Below are 23,146 nucleotides of genomic sequence, written 5' to 3'. Positions count from 1 at the left end.
CAAAAACTTGTGATTTTGTCCATAAAAGTAAAAAAAAATGCACAAAGTATCATCTACTTCAAAATAACAGATGCTCTTAATCTGCATGACAGCCGTGTTTTGATACTATTTTTATTTTTTTTAATAATAGCAAACAGAGATCACTACAATATGATTTTTAGGTTTACACCCCTCCGGCGTTGGTATGTTCCAGAGAATTTGAAACTCTCAATAACAACAAAATATAAAGTGTCATAAAAGTATCTAATTCAGTAAACTTAGTGAAGAAATGAGTCTGCATGAAGGTCAAACATAGAAAACCGAGTTCTGGTTTTGTTACTTTGAAAAAAAAGTCATATTAATAACATGAAGTTGGTGTTTGTAGGGTTTTTGTAGAGACCTGATCCATCAGTCTGACACCTTAAAGCTCTCCTGGAGACTCCCACCCCCACACGCAGGAAGTCATGAATGCGTTCAAGGACCGTAGGAAATTTCATGTATAATTGTCAACTTTAAGGTCCGCCTTTTTTTTTACTTTACTCATCCGCTGCATAACACGAACAGGCAAGAAATTCTGACAAGTTTACTGTTTTAATCGACTCAAACTCTATGGATTTTGCACAAAATGTGTTTGTAAATAGTAAATCCAGAATAAAAATCGGATTTTTAAGGATTACATCTGGACCAAAGGTTGAAAAGTGTTACAAAATTTAAAGAAGCAGCGCGATTTGGGGGGAGAAAAGGTCAAATATATAGGCCCTACAGGTCTTCATATAAAGAAGAAGAAAATGATCTTTTCAGGGCTGTCCTGTATCATAAAGTGGAACACAAAATAAAACAAAAATATATATATACAGGCCAACTTTATTATAAAGTACACGGACTTATTTACATGGAATTAATAAAAGTTAAGTTAGTTTATTAAAACTGGACTGCCTAATGAAGCTTTAGTGTATGTTTTAAAACCATGCACATTGGAGACCATTCCCAGAGTCTGTAAAATAAAAACAGATAAAGATATCAATGACTTAGATCGTCTGTGAACGTTTAAATTAAAATTGGTTAATAACTTTGGATCTCATGTCTATTCTATTGACTCATTCGCCATAAGAAATGAGCGCCTGTAGTAAAAAGAGCTGAGTAGTGACATTTCCGATGATCATGAACGCAGCAGACCTGCTGTTTAGGTGCCGCAGCTTCAGACGGACTTTATTTCCTCCGTGAGCTCACCGAGCGCAGCAGGCGCGCGCGGACAGCGCGGGATAAGTTGGATTTTTTTTCTTTTAACTTTTAAAACCGCACCTGTCTAAGACTTTATTCGTTTATTCAAAGTCACAAACAGCAGAGGGAAGTTTTAAAGTTTTTCTAAGAACGGAATAAGTCAAGCTCAAAGCAGAGGACAAGTGGATTTTACGCACGAAACTCTCCAGGACGCAGAGCGCGGACGCTTTTGGAGAGATTTTCCCCGCAGTTCCCGGCTTGATTTTTATTTATGTATTTATTTAATGGACAGGCTCTACTCCTTTTTGGCGCATGTGGCTGCCACCATGTCGTCTTTCCTGGCGCACAGGGCTCCTTGGGAGGCTGGTAAAAATGTTACAAGGTCGTTAAATTTATTGGAACGTGACTGGCGGATATGAACTTTCTCCGTGATGATTGCGGGCGCTCTGGTGAATGATTGACAGCAGTTGTTCAGCTCTGGAGAAACTGGATTTACTATTGAGAAACTAAAAAGTAGTTGTTTTTTTGTTTTTTGCTTTTGGAATACAATGAAACTGTGACCAAAACCAAAAAGTCTTGGCAGAGATTTGCAGGGATTTCCTACTGATAGACTCTGATTTTTTAAAGCTCCCTCCCTGGATCTACAGTGGGACTCATGCTGCTCAGGTTGGGTTTTTTGCAGCAGCTGCTGCTGCTGCTCATCCAGAGTCTTGACCCGTCGTTGGCTGCCTCCAAGGACCTGGTGTGTGAGCCCATTACCGTCCCCATGTGTAAGGGCATTGGCTACAACCTGACTTACATGCCTAATAAGTTCAACCATGACACCCAGGAGGAAGTGGGACTGGAGGTGCACCAGTTCTGGCCTCTGGTCCGCATCCGCTGCTCCCCAGACCTCCTCTTCTTCCTGTGCAGCATGTACACCCCCATCTGCCTGCCAGACTACCGTAAGCCCCTTCCTCCCTGCCGCTCTGTGTGCGAACGGGCCAAGCGGGGCTGCTCCCCCCTCATGAGCCAGTACGGGTTCGAGTGGCCGGAGAGGATGAGCTGTGAGGGGCTCCCCCAGCTTGGGGACGAGACCCTGTGCATGGACCAAAACAGTAGCGAGGCCACCACTTCAGCTCCACCGTTCCCTAAGTCCACTCCAAAGGTCCGAACCAGACCCCCCAGTCCATCTCAGTGCGACAGAGAGTGCCGCTGTCGGGACCCCCTGATCCCCATCAAGCGGGAATCTCACGCTCTCTTCGGCCGGGTCCAGACTGGACCACTGCCCAACTGTGCCCTGCCCTGCCACCTGCCCTACTTCTCAGCGGATGAACGGGCCTTCACCAGCTTCTGGGTGGGACTCTGGTCCGTGCTGTGCTTCATCTCCACCCTCACCACCGTCGCCACCTTCCTCATCGACATGGAGCGCTTCAAGTACCCAGAGAGGCCCATCATCTTCTTGGCTGCCTGCTACCTCTTCGTCTCCTTGGGTTACATCATCCGGCTGGTGGCAGGTCATGAGCGGGTGGCCTGTGGCGCCGGTGGTACCAGCCAGCTGCACATCCTCTATGATGCCACAGGCCCCGCCCTGTGCACCCTGGTCTTCTTGTTGGTGTATTTCTTTGGAATGGCCAGCTCCATCTGGTGGGTGGTGTTGTCCTTCACCTGGTTTCTGGCTGCAGGGATGAAGTGGGGCAGCGAAGCCATCGCCGGATACTCGCAGTATTTCCACCTGGCCGCATGGCTCATCCCCAGCGTCAAGTCCATCCTGGTGCTGGCACTCAGCTCCGTGGACGGAGACCCTGTAGCCGGGATCTGCTATGTGGGAAACCAGAGTCTGGAGAACCTGCGGGGATTCGTACTCGCCCCTTTGGTGGTTTACCTCTTTACCGGCACGCTTTTTCTGCTCGCTGGTTTCGTTTCTTTGTTCCGCATCAGGAGCATCATCAAACAAGGAGGTACCAAGACGGACAAGCTGGAGCGGCTGATGATCCGCATCGGTCTCTTTACTGTACTGTACACCGTCCCCGCCACGATCGTGGTGGCCTGCCTGGTCTACGAGCAGCACTACCGGCCCAGCTGGGAGCGAGCGCTGGCCTGCTCCTGCCCGCTGGAGCGCCAGCGCTCCATCCGGGGGCCAGACTACGCCGTGTTCATGCTCAAGTACTTCATGTGCTTGGTGGTGGGCATCACGTCTGGAGTCTGGATTTGGTCCGGAAAAACTCTGGAGTCCTGGCGGAGCTTCGTGGCCAGATGCTGCCCCTGCTGGGCGCACAAGGCCACCGCGCCTCCGTCCATGTACAGTGAAGCCAGTACGGCTTTGACCGGACACACCGGAACTGGACTGACGTCGGGGATGTACCACAAGGCGCATCAGTCCCACATATGACCCCACATTGGGAAGGATTTTCAAGAGACTCGCCCAGTTAAAGAAGGACAAGAGGAGAAAACAACAGACTTTTCAGATCATATTTTTTTAAAAACAGGAAACCAAGTCTTTATGTAGCATCTGATGTTTGTTTAAAGCGATGTCAGCCTCTAAAAGCGAAGCTGTAAGAAAAAACCAGACGCTCGCTCAGACAAAAAGCCTTTACTAAATCCATATTGGAGCTCAGCATGCTTCCTTTTCCTGAAGACTGAAAGACAGAGAATATATTTATTTATGTAAATATTGTATCTAGTTGTAAAGAGAAGAAAAAAAGACGTCTTTTGTGTAGTTCATCTGGAGTTCTGCTTCCACAGAATAAAGTAATTTGTAAATGCGATAAACAAACACAGAGCTGCTGGTAATTCCTTTTAGTTTTGCATTTAATGAAGTGAATTTATATTTTATTTTTGTCTTGAAAACTCTGTTTTTGTCACTTCATCTCTGTAAAGTCGATTTACACTCAGTCGTCAAAGCTTCACAATGAAATGGATTCTGGTCTTTAGCGCCATCTGTTGGTTGGAGGAGAAAATGCTTTTTGTGGATTACTTCCGAAAAAAAGGTTGAAATATTTTATTTTTCCTTTTGCTACAATCCATCCTAGAATCACTTAAATTGTATTTTGAATATAATCAAACGGAAAACTGGTTTATCACCGCAACAAGAAATAATCCAGTGTATTAAATGAAACTTCTTTTTTAAGATTATCCCATTTGGATTAAAATAGACCCCTCTGAGGATGTCATTTTAGACTCACAAAAAGGATGCTTTACATACACACACACACACACATATATATATATATATAAGTGAAATTCAGACAAACAAAAACTTTTAATATATTTCAATTAAAAAAGTAACTGTGAGAAAATAGCTTTCTGTAAAAAATAAAAGAAAATGATGAAAAAGGATTTGTGAACTTTTGTTTTATTGTAAGAAGTAAAAAGATGAGCTTCTGTAAAGACTTATGGTAATAAATGTCTAAATTTGGATGAAAGCTGAAATGTCTGTTCTGCTTGTATAGCAGCACATCTGCTTTTAATTCTGTGTTAAATCAGGCTTTTATTGTGAAAATAAAACTACCCAGATGTCAGGTTTGGAGAACATCTTTAGTATTTCTGTTGTGTGGTTCATCATGGGTTTGCAAAAATGAATGTATATATATGAATGTATTTAGTTTTTATTTTTTTTTGCAGTTTAAATACTAGAAGGAATTGAATCATGAGGAAAATGGCATAAAATGTAAATGCATTTGAATTAACGAAAACAACCGTTTCCCCTAAAACGGCACCTGTAACCCTTGTGCTATCCTAGGCACTGTAACATTGGGAGTTGGGTCATCTAGACCCAGTAGACAGTGCTCTGAACCTTTTTTCTTCAATGATTTGTGATCTTCACTGGTGTCCATGGATTACATGAAATCATCTCCACCTTTATCCACCTTTGTCATGGTAGGGAGAACACCTCAATGTAAGGGTGGGGTCATCTAAGATAGCATCTAGGCAATGTTAAAGTGCCTAGCATAGCACAAGGGTTACAATATAAAAATTAAAAATTGCAACAACCAACATTTGTTAAATGATTAGTGTTTATTTAAAATAGTCAATTTGCTAAATCCTTTTATCATTAAAAAGAAGAAACAGTTCACAGCTAGGAGCCTACATAGTAAGCAAACATGAGGCAGGCCTCCATCAGCCCCCCACCCCAACCCCCCCGGGTGGGGGGGACATCAGCCTCTCGGAGACAAGTCAGGATGACGGCGTCAATCTGTGGAACGGGCATCGCTGATTTGTTTCCATTCATTTTTAGTTCACAATTCATTTTCAAAATCAAATCACTCGACCGAAGCGTTTCAAAATAAAGGCGGGGCCTGTTGTGTCAGACAATAAATGTAAATAGACAAATACTTTTTAGGAACTGATCTTGGATGCTGCATACATAAAACATATAAATGGCGTGTTTCTTCCATTCATTTCTCTGTGACGGACGCAACCGCCAAAACTCAAAGTGAACCCCATCCCTTTTCTGACGGACAGCAGATTACTGGGGGGGGGGGGTGTTTCTTATCTTTTTGTCTTTTTGTACTTGAATCGGCTCCTGCAGAGCGTTGCTGGTCAACAACCGGTAGCATTTGCAGCGACAGGAAACGTGTCCGATTTACAACCTTCAGTCATTTCAATTTTCAATGAGAGAGTAAATATGGATTTGTGAGGAAAAATATTGGAAGAAAAAAAGGGGGGGGGGGGGGGGAGTGTTGTACTGAACTCCTGGAACACCTGAAGCTTTCATCAAAACTATTGTGTCTTAAGAGTTTTTGAAAAGAAAAGCGGCAATAAACATTTAGTTTTAAAAGCGTGAAGAGGATCCCTGTTATTCTGTGACCCGTTAAAAACATCTCAAGGACACAGATGAACTAATCCAAGGTTTCATCCACGCCGCTTTAGAGAAACGAGTCGTCACGCCTTTAAAAATGGCCAACATGGATGAGAAGCGATCCGAGCGTCTTTTGCTCTGACCCCTGACCTTTTGGTTGGTGTTGGTAAAGGTTTAGCCTCAGATTAAGAAGTGATCCGGAACCAGATTAGCGGCGCCGCTTCGCCGGTTTTCATTGATTTCAGTAACAGAAGTGAGAAGCGTCTTTGATGCAAAACAAACCCTCATGTGTGACGTTTCATCACAAGTCCTTCAGTGTCTTAGCACTTCCTCAAAGCAACAATCAAAACAATAAATAGACCATTGGTAAAGATGAGAATTAAAATGGTAACATGTTATCCACCGCGCTTTCAAGTTTAGGATTCACGCCTGCAGCTGAAGGGGAATCACAGTGCGGGTCGGTTTAACCCGGGCGGCGTCCTGAGCTCTAGGACAGCACGGCGTTGGAGCGCCGGATGCCGATCAGGTTGTCGGCGCTCAGGGATCGCCTCATGGCTGCTCGGCTCAGGTCTTTGTATTTGTCCTCACAGAGTCTAGAAATGGCCTGGAGAAAAACAAAAACACACAAACAAGCCCAAATAAACGAAGACTTCATGATTTAGATGACAAACACGTAACGTCCACGACAACTGTTTTCAGATTTTGTTGAATCAGGCCACATCCTGTTAATACTGCAGAGGCGAAAAAGAGGTCAAACACACATCCCAGTGAGTCATGTGACCACGCCAATCCTCCTCCTCCTCCTCCCACAGCTTCATCTCTCAGGTCAACAGGATGCAACTTTGTCGTGATAATGGATCTATTTAACCAGCTTTTCCCACAAATCTCAAGAGTTTTTGGATGTTTTATCAAATCATTCCCCTTCATCCAGCACAGAAACCCCATTCGTGTTAGAAAGTAAAGCTCCGGTGGGGCCCTGCGTTGGGCTCTTCCGGCGCGGCGGGGGGCTGCTTTCCTGGCTGGGCTGGGGCGGCGCTCTCTTTCCCCCCGTGCTTCCCTGCTCTCTGGCTCTGGGGGCCTCGCGGCGGTCCTGCTGGCCCTGGCCTGGGTGGCGGTCTTGGTCGCCCGGGGGGCGGTTGTTCCCTGCCTGTTCCCGTGTGGCGTTGGGGGGATTCCGGCTGACGCTGCTGCTGCGGCGGGGGTCTGGGTGTGGGGGTGGCTGGGCGCTCCTCCTCCTTCTTTTCACATTCCACCATCCATTTTAGAAGAACATAAACACTCACCTGAGCACAGGTGTTAGCTCACCTTTGCACTAATAGTTTGCATGATTGAATGAATGAAAGATTTCACACTAGTTGGTTTAAAGGCATAAGTATGCGTGTGTGAACACTATCTGTTTTGTGTGCATGTTGACATGTGGAAATTTTTGCGGCTAGCAGGTGTGTTGATAATATTTGAGTGTGTGTGAACAGGCCCCGCCCTTTTTGTACTACATTTGAACCGTACCGTAACGATAAACAACCAGTAAACCTGTCTGCTCTATGCTGCTTCATGGTCTTACCCCCCTTCCCCTCCTATTATCACCCTCCTACCCCCCTCTCTCTAACGTCCCTCTCTCTTCTTCCCTCCTTTCCTTTTCCGTCCGGTCCAACACCAAAGATTTTCAAACATGATTGAAATTAATAAAGTTTGGCCTCAATTACAAAAGGGGTTTATTCAGACATACCTTTGGTTTGTCTGAAGATGAATAACCCCTCTTGTTAAAATAAAATATGTCCAACACAAGAGGCCCTCAGCTCTCATCTGTTTGCCTAGCTGTTGGACAGGACAAGTTAAGAAAAAAAAAGAAAAAAAAAAAAAAGAAAGTAAAGCTCCAAAAACGGTATTTTATCTCCTGATCCATGTCTGCGTGGATAGAAATATGATGGAAACCCCTTAGAAAAGCAGCTCACCTCTAGTTTTTGGGCTCGCTGGTTGTTGAGGGGCTCCAAGGGGAAGTTCAGGTTGTTGTCTTCAGCCAGCTGTCGCAGGTCAAAGTAGTACTTGGCATAAACACTGGCTGGGACATTTATGTTAAACTGGAGGAGTTCCAGGAACTGGCGCTCCATCTCATTCCTAAAAAAAAGAACAGTAAATCTGGAATAAATATTCCTTCTGGCTTCTTGTGGCATTTTTCTCTTGATGCAGGACATAGATAATTGCATTTCTGATTACTTCTCAGTTCATTTTCATCAGAAGCAGACAAAAAAACTGCATTTGTGACATAGGAAATAGATTGGGGGGGCCACAGGCTCCCTGCTCCGCTCCATTCCGATGCGTCCACTTTCAGAGAAAAGGGATCCACGAGCGTCTTTTTTTTTTCCTCGTCTGAGCTGGAATCTGGATTAAAGCTGTACGGCTGGAGAGCTCCAATATCGCTCGCCATTTTTGTTGCACCGCTAATGTTAGGTTGAGGTTAGGCGGGCCTATAGGCTGACAGGAGAGCGTGTAAACAGAGAGCTCTCAGTTTTGGGTGATGGGAAGAGGGGGTTGGTGAAAGAAAAGGACACAAGTGTTTTGATTTAGGCTAAAAACACTAAAAAAAAGACCACTGAGAACGCTTTAAAACAGTTTAAAAGATGATCAGACAGGGGCTGTAACCCTTGTGCTAACTATCTTGAGGGGTCAAAATGACCCCACCCTTACATTGACGTGTTCTTCCTACCATGATGAAGGTGGAAAGATTTCATGTAATCCATGGAAACCAGTGAAGATCACAAAACATTGAAGAAAAAAGGTTCAGAGCACTGTCTAGTGGGTCTAGATGACCCAACTCCCAATGTTAAAGTGCCTAGGATAGCACAAGGGTTACAGACACAAAGATGCACTGAAAGTGTCGTAACTCCACTGAAGTTACGGTAAAAGATCATCTAAACCAAAGCCATTAACTTGCAGGAAAAAAAAGAGGTTTTTGTGAGGAACAAATTCCAATAAACGGTTTTTATGGTTGACTGAATAGAAAAACAAATATGAAAGACTTTGACCATAAAAGACATTTAGCGCGTGCTGTTGGAGGAAAGGGCTTTTATTATTCTGGGGAAATGTTTTTTGCAAAGTTTGCAGGTAATCAGAGATGCATCTCCACTTCACTCCCAACTCATCTTCAGTCATGGAAAGAAGAAGAAGAAGAAAAAAAGAATCTAAGGGAGGTGGTTGCCAAGGAGACCGCATCCAAGGTGCTTTGTTGGTCAGCAAAGGCGGTGAGAGTGATGGAGAGTGTGTATGTGTGTGTGTGTGTGTGTGATGTCTGGTCTCCCCGGGCAACTAATGGAGCAGGCGAGAGCCGGGGCCATTATGTAGAGGCAGTGAGAGCACTTGAGACCCTCCCCTCCATTTCTCTCAGTTTCCCTCTCTGATACTCTTCCCATCTCTAAGCCCAGACCCGAGCCGACTCACAAAGACACTTCAATGGCAGCAATGAAAACAGAGCAGACGGAGCGCGGGTCAGTCGGACGTGTGTGTGTGTGTGTGTGTGTCCTCGGAGGAAGAGGAGCACTCAGACTGCAGCACATGAGCAGGAGCATCATTTGAAATCACCAAAAAAACAAGAGCGGAGCCCTCAGCCCCCTTTTTATTTTTTTTACACACACAATCAGGAGGAAAGCAAATTGAAGGAAATAAAGCAGAGTCCAGGCTCTGCACTCTTATAGCCAGAGAGTGGAGATGCTGGGGCTTCCACCTATTCCGCCTCTATTTCTGTCTGCTTTAAGTGCATCTTATTGAGGCCGAGGCAGAGCCACCACTCTGTCGCATTTGTTTGGATCGGATCATGTCAAAAACTCCCCTTTGAATGAATTAACAACAAAGAAAAACACTTCAGGGTCACTTTAAGCTGTAGTTCATTACTCAGATTTTATATCAAACCAATCTGAGCTGTTTTACTCAAAGTACTGTGTTTTCCAAAGTATAATTCCCATTTTTTCATGGTTTGAACAAAGACTTTGAACCCTTGTGCTATCTTGTGGGGTCCAGATGACCCCACTAGTGGGGTCATCTGGACCCCACAAGATAGCACAAGGGATACTCAGGAGCAATTTATTTGTTTTGTTTTTTTTCTCCAAACCTAAACAGGCTGAGATATTTGTTACTTTGACACTAACAAATGGTTTCCCAGTTTTCCACTAACAACCACTAGAGGTCACTGCAGGTGTGTGCATCGGTTTTTGCTACTGACAGCAATGCAGGAGAAGGAGAAGAAACAAATCTGATCCGTTTTCCTTCTAGAGCAGGGCTGTCAAACTCATTTTCACCGAGGGCCACATCAGCATAGTGGTTGTCATCAAAGGGCCAGATATAACTTATACATGCAACTAAATGTAATGAACAACAAATGTAACTACTCCTTAATGTTAAATAACTAATTATTTATATAACATAACTTATTAAAGTGACAATTACAGTTGCATAGAAAAACATATGTTTGCTTGTTACTTTAGCATAAACCCTTTTACCAGTAAATTGATTCTTTCAGGCTAGACTGTATGGACAGTGTTTATGTAAAGTTGCCTGATCTGATATTTCAAGTTTGATCCCCCTAGATATGAATAAATACACACAAATTTTTATTTTTATAAATTAAAAACTTTTATGCTCTCGCGGGCCACAGAAAATGACGTGGGGGGGCCACATTAGGCCTTGAATTTGACACACGTATTCTAGATCAGAGTTTTTCAACCTCTTTTGAGCCACGGCACACTTTAACCTTGACAAAAATCATGCGGCACACCAGCATCCAAACAAAAAAAAAATAGGAGAATCTCAGTCTGTATTGATCTACAGCCCCTCTGCAATCTCACATGTTTTTTGGTGATAATTGTGGCAGAAGAAGCTGGAAGTTGCAGCTGTTTTTTCTAAAAGATGTAATAAAAGTTAAGTTAGAAGATTTAAAAACTGTTTGATGTGTGTTCGTTGTGGTTTCAAGACGTTTAACAAGGACGACTCATTGTGTCACTTTAACCCAATGCATCATGGGAGATGTAGTGCAAACAGCCGCTGAACGCAGACAGTTTCGCGTCTCTGAGCTTCATGGTTTTGTTCACTTGTTCCACGGTCTGATACCGGATACAACGCTAAAGACGAGCTTTAGCTGGTATTTATGTTGGAACTGAGAGACTTTATCAGCTAAATCGGAACAAGGAAGTGAAGACTTTAACCATTTCTGATTGGTCAGACTGATGACATGTGATTAAGCCTCCTAGAATGATTGGTGGAGACAGTTTTAGGGGCGGGACTTTTCAGAAAACAGTTACAGCTGAAGTTAAATCGCGGTACCGTCATTCTTATCAAAATATCTTTAATAGAATCAAATAAACACAAAGAAAAAAGTCGTTTATGATCTTTCATACTCCTAACTACTCCTAACTACTAATAGCTGATATCCTGGAGATGGAAAATGGTTTTAGATCAGTTAATGAGGGTAATTTCCCACGGCACACTGGTTGAAAAACACGGTTCTAGAGGTTATATTTTTCTTATTTGCATCGAGACATTATTATTCTTGTTTTGATTTTTTTTCTCTTTCCTCTAACTAAAGCAGGACGGCAAGTCATCAAAGTGGGTTACAGAGCGACGGACGGCAGCTTCTGCCACATGAAGCGGCTAGTTTATGAGCACATTTGGATATATATTGAGCATCAAATTTGACGTGGGTCAAGAGAGGCGCTTTGGTGCGTGGATCGGGTTCGGTGTGAATGCAGCTTTGTGCTGGGCTTGGCGGATTTGTGCAGAAGTGGAACTAATACATCAGTGCGACTTAGCCCACTTATAGTTTCTTCTTCTATAAAATGCATTTTATGGCTCCTGCGTCCTAAACTCTGGCAAATGTGGTAATCATAGTGTGATGGGAGATTCCTGGGATTCTTTCCACCCTTTCTGCTCGTAACTCACATGTCCTCCACGGTCATGTCTTTGAGGATCTGACAGTAGTCGACGTTCCACACAGCCTGGTCGTCCCACACCTTGGAGGCTAACAGGATGGCCCCCAGAACGATGCGCTTCCAGCTGGCCGGGCAGATGTCCAGCTCAGCGTAGGTCAGCAAACGCTCCAGGTACACCTGAGTGAGGACGAGAACCAGCAAATGTCTCACCAAGCTCCACCTTTTCTCACTCCTACGGTGGCCGAGAGGTGCCAGACGCATTTACATTGAAGATGCAACAAAAAAAAAGCAAAATCACATAAAAAAGCAGTCCCACTACAAATGACCAACTCCAGAAACACAACAAAGAAAGCGGAGACACGGCTTCTAACAGAAAGGGACGTAATATAAAACTAATTGTTTGATTCTTTAAAGTTAATTATTAATGCTTTCTTTATGTGGAAATCCAGTATTAAAGGTATTCCCTTTCCGTTAAGCAGGTAATTGCAAGTAAAACTTAAAGTTCAACTTATTGCAAGCAAAAAATTGAACTTGTGGAATCAGAAGCAAATAAAAATGGCAAAAAAAAAATCAGTCAACATTGTCATAAAATGACAATTAAACCCTGTAAAACCTTTGAATGTCTGCAAATCATCAACAAATATCAGTAAAATAAACAACAGCTTGTCTCCAATGAGAACAGACCCTTATCAGGACTTTACTGCCCTCTTCTGGCTATCAAATGCAACAACATCCTATTCCACGACTGCTTATGTTGTCCTAGATTTACAAAAAAAAAGAACAATATTTTGCATAACTGTGACAAATCAAACATTCAAACCACAGAACACAACAGTGGAAGTACAACCAAACACACAACTGAATTTCTGCTTACCAGTGTGACGATGGCGCATTCTGCAGTGAGCTGTGCGGAGCTGAACAGCGTCCTGACGAAGCGGTAGATCAGTTTGTGTTCCGGGTCCACGTAGGCGTAGTTGTCCGGCACGGGCTCTCTCTGGATGGAAGAAACACACCATCAAACCTCCAAACAGCTGTTTTTACTGACATGAGTTGAACAGGAAGATAAAGACGACACCGCAAAGCTTTAGGTTTTTCAGCAATGACCTCTAAATCTGTGACAGATTCCAGATTCTGATCATCTTGGTTAAACGTTTTAGTGACTCATCCTGCAGGGATTCAGATAAAACCAGCAGCACACTCACTGATAAGGGGTGCAACTTCTCATCAAAGATGTCCATTGACCTGTCGGAGTCTCTGCAGAGCAAACAGACCGTCAAGCAACACAACTGCAACACAACTAGACAAAACTGTAAAACATAAGACTGAATCCCACCTCTTTTTGATGTGGTAGTATATTGCTAAAGTGACACTGGAAACAAACAAATCATGAGTTTTACTAAACTAAACCAATAGCTGACGTTTGTGTGCTTTAGCTAATGCTACATCGGAGCTCTGTGGTTGTGTTTCTGCCAGTCGGCTGCTCACCATTTGATGGTGCTTTTCAGATTTGGCTGACTGACGGTGCTGTCGTCGATGAAGATGGTGGAGCAGGAGCTGAACTTCTTTGAAAGGGGGCCGGGAGACACCTGAGCGGAGGGAAACCAGATGAAATGACGGCGAAATGTTGACAAGAATGCTGCCAGTTTGTGAAAACGTCAAGAAAATCTGTGTTTTCTGTATCAACAGAAGGAAGGACTGAAAAACTTCAATATTTGATCAAAGTAAGTGTTGCAGAAACAAGAACACAAACGTATCAGGAGTCGGTCGTTCTCAATCTTTGTTCCATTCTGGATCTCTGGGTAAAACAGATTTTCAGAGGAGTTTCCTTAAAGATCCATTCTGATAAAAAGTTCATAAATAAAAAAAATTAAGCTTAAAATTGCATTTCGGAGTACAGTAAACCCTGGTTTTTCGCAGGGGGTTACGCTCCAAAAAGAACCTGTGATAGGCAAAATCTGCGAAGTAGAAACCTCTCTGTTTTTTTTTTACAATTAAATTCTATAAAGAACAAACCATTTACAGGCTCAAGCATTTGTTTCACAAATAAAAGTACTTTAGAAACGTTTTTTTCAACAAATAACGTCTGTACTGTACTGTCAAATAATAATTTGAATCATCGATGTGAACAGAAGACTTCAAATCGCGGAGATTAGCCCCGCCCACCGCGACCCGAGTAATTGGATTTAACGGGAGAAAATTTAAAATGATTATGAAAAAAATACAAAGTACAGTGGGACAAATAGTGACTCAGGTGTATTTCACTGCTCTTCAGACTGAGCCGCTGCATCCTGACTCCGCTCTGCAGTGTTTTCTTCTTTTGAAGCCCGCGGTGCAGCTGTGTTTGTTGTTCTGGGGAAGAACATGGTGATAGGCAGTTGTTGTCGCTCTTTTTTCTATGGGTTTTACAGAATCTCGAAATTGCAAGATAATTCGCATGTACGTGTTGTAAATTTGGCAAGCTGATTTACGTACGTGTACATATTAAACTGTAACGTTATTGACACACAGGTAGAGAAGAAGCGGAGTGACTTTTTAGCCAATCAGAACGCAGAACACAATGCACGATGCAAATCCGTGAAGTAGCGAAACCGTGAAAAGTAAACCGTGTTATAGCGAGGGATCACTGTATTTCTTTAATAAAATAGTTGTGAATCGGGAGCAGACGTAGAAAATACGTTGTCCGGGTGACGAGCTCCATTCTAGAGCATCCACGATTCCTTTTCCTGCTCTGCGCTGGAATCTGGATCAGAACTGTACGGCTGGACGGATCACCATTTCTGTTGAACGGCTAATGTTCGGTTGGGGCTGTGAGGGGTTGAAAACTAGCGGGAGAGCATGTAAACAGAGAGCTCTCGGCAACTTGAAGGGGGGAGTGAGATTGCTCCGCGTCAACATTCCCGCCCACAACTCAAAGGTGAATTTCTAATGAACTACTGCTGCGCTGCAGAAACTAAGTCCTAGAAAGCGACACAGATTTTCTTTTTTAGCTAAAACGTCATTGTTATAATTAAAAGACCACCGGGACTGTTTTTACAATATAGCAGAAAGCACAGTTTGCTGTTTTGATTCTATACTTTCCTATTGAACTTTTTATACATGTCTAATGAAAAAGTTCTATTGAATTATTGGGGAAAATTGTGACTCCATTGAGGAGTTCTGCAGGTTTGCAATTCAAACTGAAAACTGTTGTGTTTGTCTGCATTTCTTCTAAATCTGGCCTACCTCCATCAGATGGAGCACCATCGAGCAGCCTTACCCTTGTGCACTTTAACATTGGGAGTTGGGTCATCTAGACCCACTAGACAGTGCGCTGAACCTTTTTTCTTCAATGATTTGTGATCTTCACTGGTGTCCATGGATTACATGAATTCTTTCCACCTTTATCCACCTTTGTCATGGTAGGGAGAACACGTCAATGATGTAAGGATCGGGTCATCTGGACCCCATTGCATAGCACAAGGGTTAAAAGCACAAGCAGGTCCATTTGGACAACCTCTTGTGCAGAACATAATGCAATGCACTGCAGCAGATACAAAATAAGACGATTCTAGGCTGATTTTGTTTCAATCTTTCTTAAAGCCACACGTTTTTCCACCCGTTTGGCATGGAGGTCGGAGCAGACGATGGTGGTTTCAAAGTGTTTGCCAAACTTCTAGAACTGAGTTAAAGGGTTGTAATATCAGGAAGAAACCTGAAGCAGTAGAGCTGCTTCACCCGGTTGCACGACACGGTAAAGAGACGTGGTTCACCGACTGAACGCTGAGCTGCACACTCACGTGACTGACGTGGTTTATGTGGTTGCTTTTCCTCCTGTCCCGCACTGCAAAAGGAGAGAATTTGAAAAAATTAAAAAACTAACTGTTTCTTTGACAACATTAGAAACTTTTTCAGCAAGAGCCATTTTCGTTTCTTTGGTGAACTTTCACTGTAAATCTTCTATCATTAGAAAATCAGTGACTTCCACTATAAATGACACCACAATTTTAAGAAACACATAATCATTGAAAAATGGATTTTCTGTCAGTTTTTAACAGCTCAGATGCTATGTTCACGCTGGGCCCAGAAACACTCTTTCGACTGACCGCTTCCAATGAAAAGCACTAAAAATGCGTCTAAACGCAGGTTTCAGGCTTCCTCTCACCTTCACATGGAGCTACCCAGGTTTTTACGCAGGTTTTTGGGCTCTACGTACAAAACATGCGGCATTGGAACACGTGCTGAAAGTGACACCATTTGAACTTTGACCAATCAGGGATTTGGTGGGGACAAACCGGTAGCACCCTTTAAAATACGGAAACACCAACTCATTAATAATGGATCGTGGAGGAGAAATGAAGCCGGAATTCTATGACACCAAGTCTTTCAGATATCAGAACAGAGCTGTGAAACAAAATAGCCTGGAGCCTGAGATTTGCGACATTTGCACCGCTTGCATCGGTTAGCAGCAGACTTGTGTGAACACTCTTTGGTAAAAGCGTATTCAATAAGATCAAGCGCTTATCAGAAAGGTTCAATCACAAACTAAAATAAGGTTCATGAAAGAATCATCCAACTAAAATAAATCAGTCTTTAACATTAGGTCACAGAAGTCAGATAAATTCTTGTAAGCAGAGTGGACTGAGTGTTTGTGTAGTGAGCCACCTAGTGGCTATTTTATGAACTGCTTTTTAATATGAACTCCTTCAGAAAGCAAATTGAAATAGCCAATATTTTCTGCATGAAAACCACCAAAACAAGTCATCCAATCCACTAAGAAGAGGTCATCAGATGAGCTTTCTGACGTGGACAGGTAAATTTGGCCGTTTGTTCTTTTTTGTTTTTTTAAATCAAAACTTTATCAGCACCTCTGGCAGCTCAAACTCCACAGACACTGAGGGAGATGAAAGCGTACTGGCATGACTGCTGAAAGGAGGCGATGGCTGATGCTTTTCTTTGCCCAAGGATGTGGTTACTTTGAAAGTTATAGAAATACACGATCTTCAAAACAGAGAAACCACATCACAGCTCTCCTAGCTGTTTTGGTGACAAAAAGATGAATAAAGGTTTGAGCTTTGTTTGTTTGATTTAAGATTGAACAGCCATTTCCTGTTTCAACTTAAGCTTTGAACATAACCTGTTTTTTAACAGTTTGGAGTTTTTTTCTTCCAATTAGGTTAAAGAGTTATTATGCTGTAGCACTTTGCTATTTTATTTGGACTAAACTAGTGAAGCAAATGAGGATTTCCGTGGTGGACTACAACAGATCATCAAGTAATCAAACTTTCCCATCATGCATCAGCTGAATGTTCCCTCACAGATCACTCACCGTCTGTCTGGGACTTGCTGAGGAAGAGGGTGCTTGCTTGGGCGTGATCTGATGGGTTACACTCCATGGCCAACTCTGAAAATAAACCAAGAGATTTTCAGTCATTAAAAACATTTGGATGACTGAGAGCCTTCTATTTAACACACACGTGTTCATTTCAGAATCCTCGCTTCCTGCAGAAAATAAAGAAAAAAAAAACATTTGCTTTTAGCTTTTGAACCCTGTTGGATGAAAACTGAAGATGCAGTTTTGGACTGACTGACAGGAAACGGATCAACGTTTAAACTTTACTTTAGTTTTATTCTTGTGATTGAAAATGTTCCTTTCCTGGAAACGTTACACAAGTTTGATCCCAGTGGCACAAAAGGTAAACTCCAGACAGTAATCAGTGTCTATATCCTTGAGCCAACAGTTTATTGACTACATAAACAACAACAATGAGTCACTTCTGTTTCTAAACCCCTCCAAGGTGTAGATTACTGACTGATGGAAGAGTTCGCCATCCACACAAGATGAGGAATGACAGGAGGATAGTGGGATACGTTTTGAGCCTCACCAGACCATCCTCAGTAACACAAATGGAATGATGACCAGGGATCGATGGAGCGCAATGACAACACAAATACTGATGCTGCATAGGTGAGTTTAGAGCTACGTTCACACCACCCTCAGCAATATGCCATCAGGCGGCCACTTCTGATGAAAAATCGATGTAAACGCACATTTTGGGCTTCCGCGTTCAAAACTCTTGTGTTCATACGCCCCTACGCAAGTTTTTCGACCGTTTTCAGGCTCATCCGATCGTCTTCTAAACCTGTTTCGTCCCTTTCGGGGTCACAGGGCTGCCGGAGCCTATCCCGGCCACTCGTGGGCGAAGGCGGGAAACATCCGGAACAGGTTGCCAGTCTGTCGCAGGGCCACAAATCACACACCCATTCACACCGAGGGACTATTTAGAGTAACCAAATGACCTATGAAGTGTGTTTTTGTACGATGGGAGGAAGCCATAGTCCCCACGCATGCACGGGGAGAACATGCAGACTCCACACAGAAAGGCCCCCCACTGACTCTGTTTCAGGTCCCCTGAAGGCCTTTTTGCCAACCACTGCGCCACCGTTTTCAAGCTCTAGGCAGAAAACGCGCGGCCATTGAACGCACATCGTAAGTAAAGAAAATATTTGAATTCATTGAAGTGCCAACAGTTTGAAAATTGATCATGGAGGAGAAAATCCCAGTTTGTGTGTGGACGGATTTATATGACATCAGAATCAGAATAGAACTGTGAAAGAAAAAGCCTTCACCAGTTTTGCACATCTTCAACATTTCGCACCAAGCCTCTTCCAACTGTAGGTGGTGGACATGTGCTAGTAAACAGTAGAAGAAGAAGAAGAAGAAGCCCCTCCTTCCTATCCAGCGTGAACACTAAATGTGCGATCAACAACCTGCGTAAAATGCCTGGTGTGTATGTACTATAGCTTTACACATAATTGTATATTTTGGTCTTTAATACATTAATGAAGTCACTTAGGAGTAGGGCTGCACGATATGAGGAAAACTCGCGATATGCGATATTGGTGATTAATATTGCGATAACGATATAATTCGCGGTATATAAACAAACAGCAAAACAACCAAAAACATCATTTCCATTTCACTGCAACAGTTTAAAAATGATACTCCAAATGACCCTTGTCGACATAGGAGGCAAACATCAAACATAAAAGGGTTCATCTGATTGATCAACAACGTAAACGGGTCCTTCCGATTGGTTAAATGCATAAAGGGATTTATTTCATTTGTTCAATATTTCAAGCTGCCATGAGATTGTTATAGCAGATTTAAGGTAACCATTTATTGCGATTTTCGCCGTCTTTTGCTGTATGCATATTGCACAGCTTAATGTCGCGATAACGATAAATTTGCGGTATATTGTGCAGGCCTACTTAGGAGGATGCCAGACAGCCCAGAATAATCTCCTCCTTCCTCCAATCCCAAATCAAACAAATTGGGTGTGTACAAAATGTCACTTTATCCACTAGCAGCTTTTGGATTTACTTTACTCAACCGGCAGCCGAAACCAAACACACCAAGTTCTTCAACTGAAAAGTCACAAACAAACAGTTAAACACTGGGAGAAAAGGGTAATTATATTACTGCCATGCAATCTGGAACAAATGCAAGAGTCAGCTTAAGATTTTCCCGAGGCCAAAGAGTCGAGAGCAAACAAACGAGATCATTGATGTGCTTCAAGAAACGTCCCCTTAAAGACGCCAAAGAATGTGCGCGTTTCCCCTGGTCAGAGCGAAATGTCATTCAACAATGAAAAGAATCTGAAGGGAGCAAGGAGCAGCCCCTGATCCCAGATGCCTCAGATAACACGACTCACACAACTGTTGCTCAATCCTCCCACAGATTAACTAAAGCAGTAGCATCAACCACTTCACATGTTCCATTTTTCTTCACTGGTTGGAACTTGCAGTTTCCTTTCTGCAACTTTTGTTAGAAGAACTTTTGTTCTCACAGAAGTGCTTTTATCACATGCTCGAAGACACTGAAACGTACTTTAATCATGTGCTTGGTAAACGTTTACAGCACAAATGCGTGTGCATGTTTCTGTCACCCCTTTAAAATAAGCGAGTCGATATGAAAATAAAAATCCAAAAACTGGGAGTAATCCGTAGGAATTTCCAGATCCGATTCTTTGCCCCTGATTCAATTTACAGGGTCCTGATCCAATACTTTTGTAACACGTTAAAAAACGAATACATGCAAAACAAACAGATTCAGGTTCTCCTCTATTCCTATATTATGAATATCTTGGTAACTGTTTTTGTGCTCAAACTATGCTGTATTCTGCTGCGCTTGACGAAATGTTGCAATCCGTTCATGATATGTAGACTATTAAGAAAGTATTAATCTTTAATAATTAGCTAGAAATACATAGTACTGACCATAATGGTGAAAAAATGATTAATATCCAATCCATGATCGGGATGAGACATATAATTTCAATCGAGACTGAAACTACGTGATCAGGCCTGATTTAGGATTATGTAATCAGATTGTGACATCACTAGTAAATCCCATAACGTCAATAATCAAATCACTTCAAAAATCTGACAAAACATTGTTGTTTTAGTCTGGTATTAGATTTCTTTTAGTTCTTGGAACTTAAAACAAATGCCTTTTAAATGTTTTTTATCCGTCTGATCGCTTTTTGTTAAAAACGTCGTCCCTGCTGATCTCAATTCTGTCCTCCCACGATTTTTTATTTTTATTGAACTTCAAACAAACATATACACATAGCTACAACAGAAAGAAATAAAAAAGAATAAAATACAAATAAAAAAAATAATAATAAAAAAGTACATAAATTAAAAATTAAAACATAACATTAAAATTGTAGTTTACAATACTAGGGATTGTCATACAACATGTGATCTTCAAGAAAAATAGACAATGTTATTGCATTTTTGTTTTTTTTTATCAATTTCAGAGATTTAAAATATAAACTGATCTCTTTATGAAATGTAATGAATAATGGTTTGGTTTTTGAAAATCTGCTCTTATGAATGAAAAGTTTCCCAGATCTTAATAAAGTATTGAATGTCAAATCAAATAGATTATCACCAGAAACTAATCCAAATAATATGATGTGCTTTTGTAACTGAATAGGAATAGGACTGTCCTCCCAAGATTAAGGATTTGCAAATCAGGTCACACATTTCCAACGTTTATCCTCCAGGAAGAAGAGAAGAAAGATAGCAGGCTTTTCTCCTCCATCTGTCCTTGATCTTTTGTTTTGCACTCAGACTGTTGCTGCCATTTTTTATCTCTTTTCTTTGCATTTTCCACAATTTAAAAAAAGAGGAATAAATTGTTAAAGCGCTAATCCGATTTCTCAAAATCAGATAAATGACATAATCTGATAAAGGAGATCGGATTAGAGAGTTTACATGATCCCTCCAATACTCGGATGGTTTGAAGAATCGGACGGATGTTTTTTTTTTTTTTTTGTACATGTAAACAGGCTGGCTGACATCGCCCTATAAGGTAATTAAAAATAAAAAATGGACCAGTTTTCTGAAGAGTTGAACTGTGTACCTTCAGGAACTTCTCTGTCGCTGATGTGCTGCAGGTAGGGCACGGTGACGTCATCGCTGACTTCGGCGCTGGTGTGGATCTCCTCCAGCCGCTCTGCGGGCTGTCTGGAGGTTTGTTTGGGGCTCGACTCCGGAGAGACGCAGCATGACAACGTGTTCCCCATTCCAAAGCGGGCGTTAGCTTCGCTCTATCGCAGCCAAGTCTCAGTAGTGCATGAGTGTTTGTAGCTAGCTAAAGTTAGCGTCCTCCCGCCTTGTTGTAACCATTACCGTTCGCCGGCCAGTACAGCAGGCACAGCGCTATCTTTGCGTGCTAAACTGCCGCAGCCCAACTCCCAGGAGCCGTATTCCTGTCCATTTGTGGGTTTAAAAAAAGTGCAGCAGTCAAACACGGTTTCAGAGACCGGGTTATTATGGGAGAAGAAAACCAGCGCAGTCTTGTGATACGAGAATAGTAACTCGCCCTTCCATTCATTCAAAATCCGTCAGTTACGCTAGCAGACTAGCATATCCACTAGCTAACTAGTTCCACTTTTATTTGCTTTAAAACTATTAAACTTTTACAAACAAACCAGAATGCTACAAAACTATCAAAGATAACACCTGAGAGCATAAAATGTCCCAACGACCATTTAATGCGACTTTTCCAACATTCCCACCGCACTTGGTTCCCCGTGTCCTCAAATCGAGCCCGGGGATTTTGCGGCCTTCAAGAAACACCCAAGTTAAAAAAAAAAGAATGGTTATAAAACACGCTAAATATAAAGCAAATTTTATTTGTGGCGATTGGCTGGTTTGACGTTCTACGTAATAAAAAATAGATAACCGACTGTAGTGACTGTTTCCTCAATCTGGACCTCCATCCAGCCAGATTTATGCTTCAAGTATTCCGTCCTGTCACCGCCATCTGTTGCCGGATCTCACAAACAAAACGCCCTGACACTCCTACGTCATCGGCAATTCCGGATATCCTCCACTCCTATTGGAGGAAAAAAAAATCAAAACAAATCCTATAAAAAGCGCTGTCATTGGTTGATGAATCTGTCAATGAAAGGAAATTTTAAATGTAGTTTAGCTTTGTGGCAGGGCCACATCATCGTTTTTTTAAACAAAAAAATATTTTCCCGTGTCTCTTGATCTCAGCATGATGAAACAGGAGTGAAAAACAATAAAAATAAGAATAAATGTTAACAAAAGTAAAATTACCGCTTGCAGATTCGAATAGTTCACTCTCAACAGCTAGTACAATTCTCCCGAGCCGCGTTGATGGCAGCGCAAAACTTTATAGAAAATCTTGAAATATCTAAAATATACATTTTCGTTGTTTCCATGAAATCATAATTATGCGGATAAACACAAACCAACTCGCGCGATAAGTCATTCAAAAACACAGATGTAAACAATCCTTGTATTTACAGCAGATGCGTTCAAATTTCTGTCTGCATACATCTCATGCATGGAAAACACAGAGGGGGTTTAGAGATCTGATTTATTTATTTAAAAAAGTTCGGTAATCAGGTCTCCATGTCTAAGTTCATGAGATCATTCAGTCTCCCGCTGCAAAAACATCTTTCTGCTGCTATTTCCGTGTCTCTGTGACCCTACATTGCTTCAGAAGGGGGAAAATTAAAACAAGAATTATATTACAGGATCTTTTTATAATTGTCTTGATAAAAATAAGAAAAAAAATATAAGATTTAGGATCCCAAGCTAGCTGCCTTTCCATCACGTCTGCGGCGCTCTGTCTGCGGCCAGCCAGCTGCCCGCAGACGTGCGAGTGAGGGCTGCCAACCTGTCCTGGCTGTATCAACAGTAGCCGGGACGGGTCTCCAGCAACTCTGCG

General features: G+C 42.3%; 2 protein-coding genes across 2 annotated transcripts; one reads left to right on the top strand and one right to left on the bottom strand.

Annotated features, from left to right (window-relative positions):
- Positions 1-960: 960 nt before the first annotated feature.
- LOC101163367 (frizzled-5) lies at positions 961-4,715 on the top strand. Its single transcript, XM_011489275.3, has one exon. It carries the CDS (start codon positions 1,856-1,858, stop codon positions 3,569-3,571), a length of 1,716 nt encoding a protein of 571 aa, XP_011487577.1. The 5' UTR covers positions 961-1,855; the 3' UTR covers positions 3,572-4,715.
- Positions 4,716-5,177: 462 nt separating this feature from the next.
- On the bottom strand, positions 5,178-22,249 carry LOC101163121 (cyclin-Y-like protein 1). Its single transcript, XM_023950819.1, has 10 exons — positions 21,305-22,249; positions 17,201-17,275; positions 15,672-15,715; positions 13,381-13,481; positions 13,229-13,264; positions 13,098-13,149; positions 12,770-12,889; positions 11,906-12,072; positions 7,933-8,095; positions 5,178-6,584 (listed from the first exon to the last, which is right to left on the bottom strand). Exons 1-10 carry the CDS (start codon positions 21,465-21,467, stop codon positions 6,468-6,470), a joined length of 1,038 nt encoding a protein of 345 aa, XP_023806587.1. The 5' UTR covers positions 21,468-22,249; the 3' UTR covers positions 5,178-6,467.
- Positions 22,250-23,146: the final 897 nt, after the last annotated feature.

The sequence above is a fragment of the Oryzias latipes genome, chromosome 21, assembly GCF_002234675.1.
Source record: "Oryzias latipes chromosome 21, ASM223467v1".
Taxonomy (NCBI): domain Eukaryota; kingdom Metazoa; phylum Chordata; class Actinopteri; order Beloniformes; family Adrianichthyidae; genus Oryzias; species Oryzias latipes.
Note: the sequence above shows the minus strand (reverse complement) of the source record. Positions and strands in the feature narration are given on the sequence as shown.